This window comes from Lemur catta, chromosome 5, assembly GCF_020740605.2.
Source record: "Lemur catta isolate mLemCat1 chromosome 5, mLemCat1.pri, whole genome shotgun sequence".
Taxonomy (NCBI): domain Eukaryota; kingdom Metazoa; phylum Chordata; class Mammalia; order Primates; family Lemuridae; genus Lemur; species Lemur catta.
In genome coordinates, this window is record NC_059132.1 from 39,228,454 (window position 1) to 39,245,105 (window position 16,652).

At 50.1% G+C, this 16,652-nt stretch overlaps 1 protein-coding gene across 1 annotated transcript in view; it reads right to left on the bottom strand.

Annotated features, from left to right (window-relative positions):
* Positions 1-16,652, bottom strand: part of GMDS (GDP-mannose 4,6-dehydratase) — a 614,024-nt gene that overhangs the window by 584 nt on the left and 596,788 nt on the right. Inside the window, exon 10 of the mRNA XM_045551568.1 lies at positions 184-252. Within this exon, the coding sequence (XP_045407524.1) occupies positions 184-252 (69 nt within the window). The remainder of the gene's footprint in view (positions 1-183; positions 253-16,652) is intronic.

The window sequence follows — 16,652 nt, forward strand, 5'->3', positions numbered from 1 at the left end:
CCGGCACCCCGCCCGCGGACCCCTCCTCTTTCCTTCCCCTCCGCCAACCCCTCCGGGCCTGGGGGACGGGCCTGGGGGACGGCGGGCTCCCGGCCCGGCCTCACCCGGGGAGCCGCGGCCGGGCCGCCCGGGGCGCCCAGTTGTCCCGCCCGCTCCCGCCCGCTGCGGGAAGGCCAAACTTACATCAAAAGCGACCCGGGGCTTCCAGTTCAGCTTCTGTTTCGCTTTGGTGCAATCTCCCTGCAGAAAGTCCTGGGGGGAGGAGGGGAGGAGAGAGGGGGGTGAAGCAGGCGTGGGTCTGGGTCGGCGGCGTCCCGAGTCGGGGGACCCCCGCCCGCCTCTCTGGGTGCCCGCGACTCCCAGTTTCCCTCTTTTCCGCCCCCGTCGGGCCGGCCAGCCGCGGCTCTGGGAGCCGTAAATCTCCCGGAGGTCGCGGGCAAGAATGCGTGAACGCGCTGTACAGGCCGGGGAGGTCCGCGACAGCGAGCCGTCCCCAGCTCGCCGCAGCCACCTCCTCCCGCCCTCCCCCTTCTCCCCACCGCGTCCCAAAGACTCCTAATGACTTTTTCTTTTTTTACATTAAGTTGTCAGGGACGCTACTGTGAGAACTGTTTCGAATTACTGCACTTCTCAGGCAAGAGAAGAGAGTAAATCACCAGGCCCCCGCCCTCGGCCGCCTTCGCCGCCGCAGCCCCGGCCGCGCGGGAGGGCCCGGCCGCGCTCGGCACAGGGCACAGTTCTTCCCGGGCGGTAGTCCCGAGCTCTTCGGACCCACGGTAGAGACAGTCACGTTGCCTCCGCACACCTACGGGCTCATAAAACGAAACCAGATTTTGAAGAAGCAATACTTACCCTTACTGTCCAGGGGCACCATAAACAGTCTGTTCTACTCTACTATTCTATTCTGTTCCTTGGAAAATGTGCTCTCGACCCACTTACTTCATTCCACGACCCACAAGAGTTGCACCAGCACTTGCAGCCAACGCTGCTCCCCGGGGCGCCCTGCAGCTTCCTCAGCTACCTGCATTCTGGGGGCTTCTTCCCTCTGCCCGGCCCCCGACAGCTCCCACGGAGGATCAAGTTAATTTTCTAAGGAACCTCCAGCTCCTACCCAGATGCTGGGGCTGCCATTTGCTTGATCCTTGAGTTTCTCATCCCATCCGACAGGGCCTTACCAAAATATAAAAAAGGAGGCCAGTGACTCTGTGGCTTTGCCCGCCGGGCTGTTCCCTACAGGGAAGGGGATGAACGCGCCGGCCTTGGGGGTAGCTTGAGGGAAGCAAGGGCAGTTCATTTCCATTCACTAGAAAGCCGTCGTCCATGGAAGGAAATTGCCCCAACACCACCAGTGGGGAAGAGATTAGTCCTGCACCTCGGCCCTCACTCACCAATTATTTTTATTACAGTTCTCTTCAGACTGATTTAAATGAAAATTGAGATGAGAATTTCAAGATGAGTTGCAAAAAAGAAGGAAGGAAGGAAGGGAAGAAAGGAGGAAAGGAGAAAGGGAGGAAGCAATGAAAAGAGGGAAGAAAAGAAGAAAAAGAAGAAAAAAGACTTTGAAATAATGTCATTTTTAGAAGTGAGATAAACATTTAGCTTTTCCATACACAAATGTGTTCATCAAATAGAGCATAAGATGTGAATCCTCAAAATAAACAAGAGAACGTGAAGGCAGTATGAAAACAGCCAATCTTTCATGGTGATAAATACTTGATAAAAATACTCCGTGTCAGCTATGCACAATATAAAGAACAATCTAAAACCCAGTTACATCATGTGAAAGTAACAGACAATAAAGCTGCAATTGAAAGCCTTTCCCTGTTATTTTCTTCAGACTCCAGGGAAACTCAGCAGGCAAGCAGAATTTGTTCTAGCTTCAGGATGGAAAGGCCAGGAGGGCAGGGCGGGACCTGCCTGTGTTGAGCTTGGTGCTCACCTTCTCTGCTAAGCCTTCTATCCCAGGATAGAGGGCTGCATTCTCCTGGACGTCTGTAGTCTGTACCGCTGGCTTGAAACTGTGCTCTAGCAGAGTGCATTCAGCCACTCATTCTCAATCATCCATCATTACTTTTTCAAAGGCATTGCATTTCACAATACACTAAAGTACCGATTTCCTCCCCAGAGTGTTAATAGTAAAACAAGTTATTTCTGCTGGCCCTAAAAGTCCATATACAGATTCTTCAGGAAAAGTAGAGTACAAAAATTAGTAATTAACAATTTAACATGCGCTACATGGAGACAGCAATATAAATGGGAAGACAAAGTCATTTATTTCTCTTACTTTTCCCTAAATGAATTTGTATATACTTCTACAATGCTTCTATTTTACTATAAGCATCACAGAAAGATATTCATTCTTTTTCCTGCAGAGGCAGTTGTGCAATGTGCACTCATGAAGCTTGTCTCTCCCCTCCCTCAACCCTATAGCAGCTTGGAGAAACATGGCTATTGTTTAATCACATAATACTGGCTGGCTGCAAATCAACCAACATGGCAGAGGGTGCAATTCATGGCTGTGCATTTATAGTTAGCAAAACCCTAAAACCCAGTCTAGCAAAACCCTAAAACCCAAATAATCTTGGTAGGCTTGGGAAAGGGAGATTCATATTGTAATTATGTTTCCTGTATTTTTCTACAAGTAGCTCATAATATAAAAACAACGAGGGAACTACAATTAAGGAAAAAGAAAAATGCTTTTCAAAAGCTTAGAAATAAGCATTGCTACCGCGCACTGTCAAAGTATTTCATTGAAACCAGAGACGTGCGCGCGCCCAGTTAAACTTCCCAATTTAGTTTTGAGCCCAGTTCCTACACTGCAGTCTAGCAGCTTCCTTTAACCTTCTGCCAAGGCTCTGTCTCCCTGAAATTTAATTAGACCAAGAGACCTTGGGAAGGAAAAGGATAAGGTCCCATCAGAACAAAACAGCGGCTCCCTATGCCAGCTGCTACTGAGCTGCATCTGGACCAGGCAACATGCTTGTGCTCCGGTCAGCTTTTAAGGAGAGATTAAGGACATTCCAGCTTGTCTTACATTTAACTGTTCCTGAAGGAGTTTCTTACTTCTTCCTATTGTGTCATTTATAGAAAAGATATAGTCCACGGTTCATCCTGTAAGGTTCTGGGCACAGAGAGCACTTAAGGGCTGGCGTGGGGCAGGCCTGTGTGGGAGAGTGCACACAGCTCTGGAATGAGGGCAAGGACGTGGAGTTGCTTCTTTAAAAGACTTCCTCCGGCCTGAAGAGAAATCAGACAGTGGAAACTCCTCTTACAAGGAAGTCAAGAACTGCTCTGCTCAGACAGGGGACTGCTGGAGCAGTGGAGAGTGAGAGGGAAGCGTGAGGCCACAGTGTATGCTCTGCTTATGTTTAACTCTCTTTTAAACTCTTCTGAACTTCCACAAATTCCCTCCACTGGAGTGTGATCAGCTCCTAAGGACAAGAGAGAAAAATGAACTTATCTAATTTGCTCTTCTTTTTTGACAGTTCAGTTCCTTTGTTATTTATAGAGTTTCAGCCATAGTATGACAACAGGGGCAGGAGCTGAATTAAAGTGATGATTTTATGTGGAGTTTCCAAAAAGGACTCTGTGCATTGGGTGGTCTGGAGCTTTTCTTGAAAAAAGAGACAATAAAGCTCTGAGAAAAATTTAAAGCATTTCTATGTGAATATGACATTTCCTGAACTCTGGCTTCTGGTGTCTTCACTGTTTTCATTGCTATTCCTTAGGTGAACTATTCGGTTTCAATATGTAATTTATTATTGTCAAATTCAATTATGTTTAACTGAGCATTTTACAGCAGCAAAACAGCATGAGCAAAATGTCTATGTCCAGACCCCCCCCCTTGATATTTCTCTGAATTGCCAACTACTGTTTATTCATTTGACCTTCAGGAGTTGTCCCTTAAACTGAATCACCCGGGCATACACCTCAAAGGCTCAACACCGATGGTCAGAGTTACAAACAGCAGCGTGGTAGGAGGCATGTTTTGCTACAGTAATTTTTCAGGCTTTCCTGGCTTATGTTCATTAGAGTGAACTGATAAAGTGCCAGACCAAATTCTGGAAAAGTCATTAAGCCAGTTCCTGAGCCCATAGTAGTTAACGTAAAGTCCAGAAAAGGAGAGAGCAAACCGTGCCTTGATCTTCTACCCTAACTACAGTTTCCTTAGCTCTTTTCTATAAAGATGACAACACATCTTTCAATCCCACTGGTCAGTTTTCTTTCCTTCCCCCGATCTTATTTTGATAATTCCTTAACACATTAAATCCCTTTGATACCCCCCCCCCTTCTCCAAAATCATTGTGGGGAATGCTATTAAATAGACTGTATAACTTTTCAAAGTCCACCATCTTGTTTCTTTTTCTTCCTTTTTCACTGAGTTTGCTTTGGGAAAATTTTAATATTTAGTTGAAACTATGTGTTGGATACCATGTTTCCTCAACAGGTCTGCAAAGAACATCTGCTTAGGTGGAGAAACATTGTACGAGTGTGAGATCTTTTGGCAGGATGTTGTTAAATTTCTAGAGTACATCTTGGAAGAAATCAACTCTTGAGTGCTATGAATAGAAGGTGTATGGGCAGGGAATGCTAAAGAAAACCAAGACTGGTGAAAGCCCTGGTGAAACATCTTTAGGAATTTAAGGTATGGAGCTATGAGTGGCACTCAGTATTCATTTTTTCCCTTCTACTTTTCTTGGAAAAGCAAAATGGAAGAATAGCTCACGTTCCAAGAGAATAAAAGAATGCCAATGAATTTGGTTCTTGATCTAACTTTATGCTAGCGTTGAGTAAGTAGAAAAGTTGACTCTTGGGATAATGTTTCTTTTTTAGAAAGAGCTGCTAAAAACACATACACACACACACACACACACACACACACACACACACAAGAAAAACCTCAGGAAAAAGCTTTAAATTTGCATACAACATCCTAGTCAAGATTCAAGAAAGGCAGCTGAGAGTAAGACTGGGAAAAACAAACAATGAAGTCTGAAAGTTCCCCTAGAAAGTTTCCAATATACTATCTCTCTTACCGGTTGCAGTTTAAACTCTTACCTGCTTACAAATTTATCCTATGGTTTAACCCTTCCTAAAGAGGGAGTGAATGTCAGAGCAGTAAGAAATGTGGTGGTGTTAATAATGGTAGTGAATATTCCCCTCTCCTCCCCTTGACTGCTGTGTAGCAGCACAAACTGCAGCTGAAGCCAGGCCTCTCCTTTAATGACAAGGGGTGATAAAAGACAAGAAGAAAACAGCAGGCAGTCTCCTCTGCTCAGGAAGCGGGACTGTCCATCAGCAAGGGCTGACAGAATGTCAGGGCTCAAACAATGCTGGCGCAACCTCAGGGGAGTGAAGCCATCAGCGCTGGGCGAGGAGCAGTGGCAGCGCAGCAGGAGAGCGAGCAGGCCCTGAACCATGTCCTTGGCCTCAGCCACCCGTATGGGGGCCTCGTGTGGCAATCGGCACAGGGCAGCCACCGCCATGTGCCTTGGCCTAACACCATCACCAGGCACTCCTACTGTCACCACTGTCACCTCCACTGGTGGCCTCACATATGAGCCCCATTAGCATGACTCAGGACGTGCAGTCCTGTCCTCCTGGTGGTGCCTAAGGGGTCTTTAGTGGGACCCCCTCACTGATCCTCCTTTTCTGGGTCGGGGGCCACTTTTTCTCAATTGGCAGAATTTGTCCTTTGGGATCAGCAGCTATTAAAAGCTACTAAACAAAGGAAAAGAAATGTCCCCACCCCATGTGTGCCCCAGACACCAGTGAGGAGGCCCAGCCAGCATGGCGGACGTTTCCTGGAAAGCGAATGAGAACACCGTCTCCTTACCTGTCTCTTGTCAGCATGGCTTCAGCGTCGTGAAAAAATTAAGAAGTATTCACTTTGAAAAAGGATAACTTACTTAATGATACTTATAGTGCAGCCTTCATATAAGTGCTTCTTTTTTTCACTTATATTTTAAAATATGGTTAGCATAAAAACAGAAACGTAATTAGGCAAAAAGGGCTCTATAAATCATACAGACAGCATGATTATTTAGGAAAAACACTGCATTTAAGCATATAAATTTACTTTTAAACAGAGTTTTAAGAAATATCTTGGAGAAAGCCCTTTCCGGCAGGCATACTTGGGCGGCGTGGAATGAGGGCAGCAAGCTCTCCACTCCATGGGGCGCACCGTGTGTGCTGTGTGCAGCTGGGGCCACCTCGAGGCTCGCTCCTCTCCCTAGACGGCAGCCCACAGGTTGCCCTGGCTGCCCAGCCTTTGACTGGGGCAGAGGAGTAGGGTGCCCTAGAGTGGGGTCTAGCCCCAGGAACATGCCTCCTGTCTGCCCAGTCAGCCCTATGTGATTTGGGGGCCCACCCTGTTCAACCAGGCATCGGTCTGAGCCAGCTGAGCAGAAGTAAGCAGTTCTTAGAAGCTGTGCCAGTAGCTCCGGGGAGCTGCCTACTAACAGGTAGATGTCTAATAGGTTGCATTAAATGAAATCAGCATAGAGGACCTTAGGCATGTCGTCTTGCATCATATGTATTTATGAGGTGCTATGTCTTTCTGTACCTGTTCTACAATTGCAATCATAGAATTAATTTTTTTTTGTTAGCTTTATTTCTAGATCCCTGGTGATTACAGTAGCATCAACATAGGAAAAGCTAGAATAATTACTGTAACTGGAGCCTCTTGGTTCTGATTACTTCACTGATCTCTACTCTGACCAGCTGATATGGGGGGGGCTGCTGACTCACAGTTGTAATGTGGGGGCCACTTAATGAAAGGGAGATAAGATTGTTAGTGACCTCAGCATTCCAGGCTTCAAAGCCAGCACCATCTTTGTCAGAAATTACTGGTTGCTGTTAATAGCTGGATCTAGGGTGCAAAGATTTACTTATTCTGGTAGGAGGTGACACAAACCCTGAGGATAGGAGATAAAGCACCTTTAAGTGGACTGATTAGGGACTGTTGTGACATCACTGGCAAGTGGCACTCTGGACACAAGATGCAGGCTGCTTTGCTTCTGCCACTTAGTGCTTTCTGTCCTCCAAGCACTTTACAGACATCATCTAATTAAACCTCAACACAATCACATTCAAGATGCAACTCAAGAGATTTTGTATCTATTCAGGTGGCCTCTTTCCTAGAGATGAAAGTTCTGTATGTTGTGTTTTGGAGACAGAAGCCAGGCTGTCATCTGGCTTATCTTTAGCCTGGGCCTCCTCATCCAGGAAGGCCGACCCAGGCCAGGGGGATCCGGAATTGCACAAGATAAGGTAATTTGTTTCCTTCTAGCTTGTTAGGAAATCTAGTCTGCCTCTTAGAAAATGCTTCCCCCACCACCCTGGCTTTGAACATTACTACTACAGAGTACAATATGGATGGAATATTTTTTTCTTTGTGGTTTTTCTCAACGTGTATATTAGGTTCTCCAAGTCAAAAACTTCACTTCAATAATTCATTCATCCATCCATTAATCCATCCATCCATCCCTCTGCTCAACCCAAATAAAAATAACATAATGGGGCCATTCAAACATACACCCTACATGTTCATTCAAACACTCATTCCCTCAGTAACTTCTTAAGAACCTCTAGGACTAACTAGGCAACTGACCACATCCAAATTCTCGCTTTTTGGCCATTTCTCTGGGGACTTTTATATTTGAGGAAAAATTGAAACAACTGCTGTGACATTTGTTAGTAAGTTTTTTGAGAGGCACAGAGAAATGATGAGCATTAAGATGAATCTTTCAGTTTCCTATCATTCTCTTATCCTTTCATCTGGCTTCCTGTTGTGGTAGGAAGGGTAACAGAATTCTCCCAGGCTGTGGGTATCTACACTATATGGTCACCTGGCATTATTTCTTTTATATCTTCATGAGAGGAACAGAGTCCTATACCTGAATGCATCTTTAGAGATAGTTCAGTCAAATAACTTGATGAATGTCACAAAGCCATCCAGCGGTAGGATTCTGGACGAGAAGCCAGACTTCTGATTCTTAGTCCAGCAGTCACAACGTTCAGTAGGACAAAACCCTCCGTAGAAACAGCTATAAGCAATATACTTTGCATATGCTGATTTGAGTGGCAGAGAGGTCTCTAAATAATAAAGACTGTATTAACATGTAGGATGCCAACGCACCACAGTGCTGGATGGAAACCAACACAGAAGAGTCCACACGGTCTGATTCAGTGTATGTGAGGCTGCAGAACAGACAAACTCATCCATGGTGACAGAAATGAGATCAGTGGTCACAGGGCAAGAGCACTGACTGGGAATGTACACCAAGGAACTTTCTGGGGTGATGAAATGTTCCTTATGTTGACAGGAGTGTAGGTTACATAACTGCATGCATTTCTCAGACTGATCAAACTGCAGTTAACATCTATGCATTTCACTGTATGTAGATTATATCTCAATAAAAAGATTCTTAGAAACCACTGGAGAGACCTGGATCCGTAACGTGGCTCAACCACTTAGCTGTTTCTTAACTCCTCTGAGTCTCAGGTTTTAAACCTGCAAGGTTGTGAGAATTCAAGACTACATATGAAAAGTAGCTAGCACCCTTTATAATTCACCCTACACAAGTTTTCTGGTAAGGCTAGGTATTATCCTTTTTACTCACTAAGATGTAGGAAAAATTATTCTTTAGCTGCTGTAGTAATATCGTGGATGAGGATGTAAGTGGCTGTGGGTGGGCTGTCTCAGAGTTTTTCTGTAATACTTCTGTGCTGCTTTTACCCTGTACCCTGACTCAACTTCTCCTAGTTTTAGATTATCATTTTCTAAATAGCTGTAACCAGAGTGTAGAGGGTTTTGTATTCTGCTTTTCCCCAGTTATTGCCCACATTTCACACACTGCTGTTTGTTGCCAGCATTTACTACTTTAGGCACTGGGGAAGCAACCGTGGACAAGATGAGGCCCTGGCTGTCCAGGGAGAGGCAGCAGGAGAGCAGGACACCTGCTGGGGCTGTGGGGAGGCAGCCTGCAGAGGGGCCACCTGGTGGGGGAGGGAGGGCACTCTGGACTGGTGGGAAGGCCCTCCATAGAGGTCTGAATGACACATAGGGGCCAGTCATGTGAAGATCTGGGGTGAAAGGGTTTCTCAGGGGACGCCACAGGGGCAAAGGCCTTAGGAAGCAGCACACTGGCTCCAAGGAGCAGGGAGACACGTGACAGGGCACCTGCTGGGGTGCCTGGGCAGGTGAGCCACAGGGAGAGCAGCCCACCACGAGGCTGGAGAGGGGCAAAGGTCCCTGCCACGGAGCCCAGGCCTTTGCCAGCAAAGCCATGCGGTCATGAGACTCCACTGTCTAGTCACACCTACTGTGGCATAGAACTCCCACAGCCTGCAGGCCTCGGTGGGAAAATGGCGAGCTCAGCTTGATGGAGCCCACATTCTGATTTTCTAGTGTCAATTTTTGGAAGTATGGGGCTGACTATAAACTGACAGCTGGCTATATGTTTTCAAAAGGTGGATGAGTTATTTTTGCCTTGCCTGCCCAACTCTAAGGCGTAAGTCCTCTCCCCCATGGACAGTCTGCCACTCTTTGATGTGTCTGGGCCACTCTTGCAGGGATTGGGTCCGGGCTACTATAGTGAGAGTCAGGACCATGCCCAGCTGGTCCTGTAAGACGCAGGGGCCAGCGACCACCGGAGGCCAGAGGCAGGGGCCTGGCTGTGCCGAGTGGGCACCCCCTGGGGTGTGCGGTAGAGGGTCTGTCCCTCTCCTGGACAAATGAGAACACAGCCAGCGTCTGAGGGCTGCTCAGATGATGTCCCCCTACTTCCTCCTGGCTGGGGTGATGCTACAACCCTGAGCTCCTGCGTCTGAAGACCTCCTCCTTCCTCCCCACTGGCTCTCAGGAGGATGGGACACAGCACTCACGCTCGCTCCAGTTTTTAAAACATTTTCACCGTACTCTGTGTGTGTGTGTCTTTGTAGGTGTGTCTCTCTCTGAGTGTGTGAGGGTGTGTCTCACTGTGTCTGGCTCTCTGGGTGTGTGTGTCCCCTTCTCTCTCCGTGTGTTTGTGTCCATGTGTGTTGTGTAAAAGCCCACGCATCTACACGGAAAGAACCAGCTGGACTTTGAACCCCATCCTTCACCAGCCTAGAACATAAAGAATGGAGTTTGGGTTTTGTTCTGAGCCCCTGGAGGGTTTTAAGCACAGGAGCACACACTGTGGTGTGTGTCCCCAAGGACAACTGTGACGCTGCCTTAGACTGGAGTGAGTGGCAGCAGCAGGCTAGGAGACCAGCTAAGAGACTCCAGCCACGATGTGGGACGAGGTGCGGGGTGTGCGCACGCGGTGTGGGGAGGCCTGGGCGGGCAGGGACGCGGAACAGCACGTGCGGCGGGACGGGTGTAGGGTGTGGGAGGCAGATTCACAGAAAACTAGGATTTTGGCTTGAATGAGAACCTTGTTGTTGTTTTCAAAGGCATTATATGAATTTCCAACGCTACGAGCAAAGTTCTAGGAAAGTATGAGCCTGACCTCTCACCACAACCTTGCCAGCATTACATATTATCTGCTTTTTAAGGAAACCTCTCATTTTCATGATTATAAAACAAGACTCTTTCAAAAGATCACTTTTTGTGAAATTACCTAACCTCTCTCCTATCATTCCACGGAACTCACTTTCTTGTTTTGAATCTCGATTTGATGCCAAAGGCTCTCAGCCGAGGAAGCCTGCTGAACTCCGAGAAAGGAGCCCTGTTTCCACACGCCCCGGTCTGCGTGTGAAAGGCAGGCCGAGGGCGGACGGCGCCGGCCACGCCTCAGGACCGGCAAGGCAAGGGTTAAGTCCAGCCGCGTCCCCTGCTCCCACCAGCACAGCCCACTTTCATCCTCGGCCTGCGGCAGGAGGAAGTCCGAGAGGTGGCTTTTCACATGACATCATAAAAGGCTGATTTATCGCCGGCCACCAAACATCTAGAAAATCATAACATCCTTTCAGGAAAATGCAGTGGAAAATAATCAGGTTGACTTTGATGGAAGCGCTGGTGGGGGCGCAAGTGCGACAGTCTGCACGGTGACTCCTGGCAGGTGCTTTGTTTGCCCGGAGCCGCCTCGCCGGCAAGGCCGGTGTCTGTGCGGCTTTCATGGCCACAAATAAAGTGACAGTTTGGTTCATACTCTGCCCGTGTGCCTCAGATAACACATCAGTGTATGTGACAAGACTTTGGAAATGATATGGGGAATTATTGATTATAAGAATATAAACATCACGCCGTGTCACACAAGCCCTGGCGGACCGTGGAGCCCGGCCTCGCCTGGCGCGTCCTGACTGCACCTCCGTCCGCTCAGCTGGCGCTCGGCCCTCAGCTGGGGCCCTTCCTCGCAAGGCTCTTCTCCTAATGCAGTGTTTCCAGAGAACTGTGCCGCTGTGGCAGTGTTCACTAACAAAGGGGCCAAGAGATGCCAGAGAAGAGAAACCCCAAGACGGCAGAGGAGATAAAGGGATGAGTCCTCATGCCAGGAGGGCTCCGTCCCAGCAATCAGGAAAGTGATCTCTCTGTTGCTTCTCTTGCTCAGTAACTGGATAAAACCACCAAGCAGGAACCTCTTCTTCTTTGATGTAACAACATTTGCTGTAAATAAACACAGGAAAGAGGGACAGGGTGGCCTACAGCGTCAGATAGTTCTAGAATTCTGGCCATATCAATTCTACAAAAGCCTGTTGTTGTCAAAAGTGGGCCTATCTTTGCAAAGTAATGCCCACTCTAAAGTTCTTGGGCTTCTTGAATTGAGGAAGAAAAAAACGTGATAAAGATTGAGCCCGGGCTGACAAAGGCTTAAATCTGGGTTTGAAGGTTGGCAAGAATGAGCACAGACTCAGTTCAAAGTTACTTTCACTTCATTTTACTGCTACCCCAGCAAACATGCAGCATGAAGACTATTAACAGGTCAAAGACCCAAGTGAGTAGCACAGCTGCCAACACCCCTCGCCATGAAGCTTCCAGGAAGGTTGGTGCTGATGCAGCCCCATGCAGGGAGGAGCCCATAGGCTGGGGAGCTCAGAGCCTGGCCTGACACCATCGGCCTAGGAGAGGGGCCACCCACTGCCACACAGGCAGCCTTTACCATGCCACCATCACCTCCTGGTGAGTTTCACTTCTTAACAGCATCGCTGGGCCCTAGAAGGCCTGCCCATGCCTTATCTTCCTGACGTTCTGTAGGGGGAAGTGGAATGACATGGAAGGTGGCAGGGAGGAGAGGTGAGGCCCAGGCCTGGTCCTGCCGCACAAACTCTGACCTTGAGCTTGCCTCACCTGCACACAAGGGAATGCTGGGACTAGAAGAATTTGAAGGCCCTTCCCCAACTCACTGCTTGCCATTCTGCTAGGGTTGCTGGTTTTCCCATAGTGCTCTGGGCCTTCTCCCACGCCTCAGGGACCCCGCACTGGGACCCTGCACTGGGTCTCCTTAGCCTTCTCCCATGCCTTGGGGACCCTGCCCTGTGTCACCTAGCCTAATGCCAGTCATCACTCCATAGCGGCTGTGGCAGCAGAGCAGCAGGACGCAAGCTCTGTTCCAGCTGGGCTTGGTTGGGCTTGTTCTCAGCACGGAGCCTGAGTCAGCCGGGGTCAGGGGAGCTGGGTGACTCAGCACAGTCAGGTGGCAGACGGTGGGCGAGAGGCCGCTCCTGCCCCGGTCTCCCTGAGCCTCTGCCCAGTAAGGCCTTTACGGCACCCGGCTCGAGCCGCCCTGGGCACGTGCTTCCTGGCCAGCTGCACGCAGACAGCACTGGCGTGGAGGCCGGCAGCCGGGGCTGCAGGCCTGGTTTGGGTGCTGGTGTGCTGCACAAGGCCCTGGAGGAACTAGAGCTTCAAACTCTCCCCAAGAACACCCCTGGACATTTGGGGAGCTCCTACCTGTGACAAATCAGGCTCTCTGAGTACTTACACTGTCTCATGGCTGCAGACACTTGTGGCACCTCATTGCCCTGGATGAAACCTGTCACTGAGGCACCTGCATAATGAATAAATACTGGCAGAAGGGGCTGAGCCGATTCCCCACTGATGCAAACCCTAATCGAATGGCCGGGCCTAGTGGAGACTGCTGTGGCCTGTACTCAGGGGGGCTTGTAAGTGAGGTTCCCTCTGCAGTGGGCCAGTGAGGACCCCCTCTCTCCACCCCTACCAGCTGCTCAAGGTGGGCTCTCGACTGGTTTGGGGGTGGGAGAACTGGATCTTTTAGAGTCAGCAATACCAACATCTGTTTGTTGGGCTCTTCTTTGGGCCACACACTAAACACTTTGCACAGCCCTGTTGTTTAACCTGCTGACAATCCTACACGGCGGGTGAGGAAACTGAGGCACCAGTAAATTAGGTGACTGGCCAGATGCCTCTCCCTGGGGGTGGCTGGATTCAAACCAGGCTTGTCCAGCTTCCCACACTGGGCACAGGCCAGGTACGAGCCCATTGGTCCAGACCGCCTCCCGCAGGGCCTTCCCCCCCCCCCGGCCCGTGGCCAACAGCGGAGAGCAGAGAGCGCCGCGCTCCTGATGAGGGTGGACTGCGCACCCTGGACAAGAGGAACCTGTGAAAGACACAGAGAGGAGGAAGAGAATATGCTTTCACGCTACGGAGGTCCAGAAACACCAAGCCGTCGGCTAGACCACTTGTGTGGCTCAGACGGGGGCAGAGATGGGAGTGAGGAGAAGCAGGGTGCCTGTCGCGAGATGCCGCTGAAACAGCACGGGGCTCCTTCACGCCAAAGCCACGGCCTGTGCAAAAGCTGGATGCGGCCTTGAATTTTAGAACAAAAAAATTTCATTCTCTTTCTCCAGGCAGAGATGAACAGTTTATAGAGGGAAGCCTGGCTAAAGAGAGAGCATATTTGATTTGGCTGATATGATTAATACAGCTTTCTCAAAAACAGTGATTGATTCCTGAAGTGCCATTTTAGGAAAGGCCACGATCTAAGACTTTGGAGCTATGAGCAGCTAAAACACAGACCAGTGGGCCTTTTGCCTGTGGAAGGGCTCCTGTCTATAACCCCCGACGCAACAAGCCGTCGGACTCCCAGTGGACTTCGCTGGCAGAATGGGGCTTTGGGCAAACTCTTCAAGGACTGCTGCTTTCTAGGATGGCAAGGAATGCCAGGGGAACTCTGGGGCTTGGGAAACTTCCAAGGGGCCTGCTTGGTGTCTAGCCCCTTTCCAACACCCTTTTCTGTGAAAAGAGTTCAATTTAAAGAGTTAAAAAGAACTGTCTGGGTCTTATTTATGCCAGCATCGTGACCACTGCTAACAGAAATGCAAGTATCACTTAGAGCATGCATTTTTTCAGTCCTTAGGGTCTGAAGAGTGAAGAAGACCACATTATCAGACTCTACTGGACCTGGAAATAAGTAGAGCAAGTCTGGAGAACACGAAGTTATCTAAAGACTTTATCCATATCTACCTGGTTCATGAGTTTGGATAGTGAGAGTTCATCAAGAAAGGGATACCTCAAATTATTGCCACCATAGCAACAGCGGTAATGATAGCAATGGTTACCACGAAAACAGCTGCATAGCACTTTAATATGTAAAAAGGACCTTCCAGCCTATTTCTCATTCAATGATGGCAACATTCACTCATTCGTGCTCTCAGCAGCCATAAACACCTGGCCCCCAGAAGCTCAAGGTCAGTGGTGGTGACTGGCACGCAGAGGCTGATCTCCGACACGTGTGCATGCCTGGGGCGGGTGACAGAGAGCAGGCTAGCAGAGGAGGAGGGTGCCTGTGGGTGTAGGGAGAGGGCTGAGCCTTGGAGGGCCCGGGGGGAGGAGTGAGCTCTGTGGAGGCTGGAGCAGCTTAAGCACGTCACTGAAGCACTGGCAGAAATCCGTACTAGATGTCTGTCTAGCATTTTCCCACTGGGGAAGGTGCCAGGATTAAGCTACCTTCACAGGAGGGGCGCAGAGCCCAGGGAGGCCTGGGGGCTCCAGAAATGCTTCCCAGAGTAGACGTTCTCTGGACTGGGCTGGGGGCATGAGCAGGAGGTGGGAAAGCAAAGTGCAAGGGCAAAGTGGTCCCGACACAGACAGGTGTTCAAGGGCATGAAGTGGTAGAGAACCTCCCAAGAAGTGCTGTGTTTCGTAGGACTGGGGGATGGCACAGGGACAGAGTGGGACCCTCCCTCTTGCTGGGACCCCCGGGTGCACAGCAGTTATCACCAACTAAGCTGGAACTTGGGAGTCACTCAGATCTAAGCTGAATCCTAGTTCTGTCACTTCCTTCCTGGGTACCCCGAACCTCACTGGGCCTCAGTTTCATCATTTATAGAGCTGTGGACTTGTATCTACCACTGACAGGGGTCAGCGACAATGGAAGTGCCCGATGTTGCGTAGGTACCCAATGAATGGCAGCCACTGTCAGCGCCGTCAGTGACAGCTCAGCAGGGCCCGGGGAGTGCAGTCAGAGCCCTGGATGCACTTGGGCTCGGCACTGGTTCCGCAACCCAGCCTGCGGCCGAGGCTCCCAACAGCACCACCCTTCCATCCTCGCGGTCTGCAGCCCCTTTCCTCACGTGGTCAGCTCCCCATAGCCTGGAATATTCTTCTTCCTCTTCATCTATGTAAACTGTGCTCATATCAAAGCACATGGGATTTAGGGTGGCAGAGACCTAGGCTGACACTCTACAGTCCCCACACGCCAGGTGAGTCCCAGCGTCCTCACAGGTGCCACACCTGCAGGCACAGTAAGGACCTGGTGTCTCCCCTGTCGTGGAATAAGGCCTTCTGCACAGGCTCGCTCTCCCTGCGTGTCCCTCCTCCAGCACCGGCCCTCTCCCTGCCTCACGCTCACTCCCACCTCCTTCTCTGTCGAGCTGCTCCCTGTGGCTTACCCTGGGCCCGTGGCACGTGTCAGAGGTGGCCATACCTTCTGTGACTGCTTTGGAGGTAACATATTACTGATGAACTGCAGGGCGGCTGCCTTGGGAGGTGGCGTCAGACCACATGGAATATGCCTTTGAGTCTGCACAGCACAGGTCCAGGGCTGCTGCCACAGCAGGCGACGAGGCAGCCCGGTGGCTCTGCTCTACCGTGGGGGTCCTGGCCACAAACAAACAAGCCAGGGAAAAGCCAGGGAGCTCCAAGGGCCAGAATGGAGTAATTCATTTCACTGGGGGTCAGGAACACCGATCAGGTGATGTTTAGGCAGAGTCCTCCAGGGAGCCCTCCAGGAGTGGGGAGCAGCCGGGCTGGAGCCCTCGGGAGCTGCTGCTCAGAAACCCGGGAGGTTGGGGTGAGGGAAGTTGTCACAGGGGGCAGTGACTCCGGGATGTGATAATGATTTCTGACTTTGCCAGAAAAGACCCCTGGATAAATTTCTCCCTCTGGGTGCTTGTCAGACCCTCTGCCTGCAGGGGGTCTTAGGTGCTCCCTTGGGGAACCTGGTGGTCACCCAAACACTGGCAATCGGATGGGACTCATTTTGGGATATCCCGGGACAGGCTGTCTCTGTCAGGAGTTCTGAAGCCCAGAAGACCTAAGGGGAACCACGGGGGCTCACTTGGGCCCTTGTCCATTCCTGTGCACCCAGAATCCCTCAGGGACAACCTATGTCACTGTCACTATGCTAGCAAAGGCAAATGGACAGAACTATGCTCTGCCAGTTGACAGCACTCAGAAAGTGCCCGGGGAGGCACCCCTGGGTCAT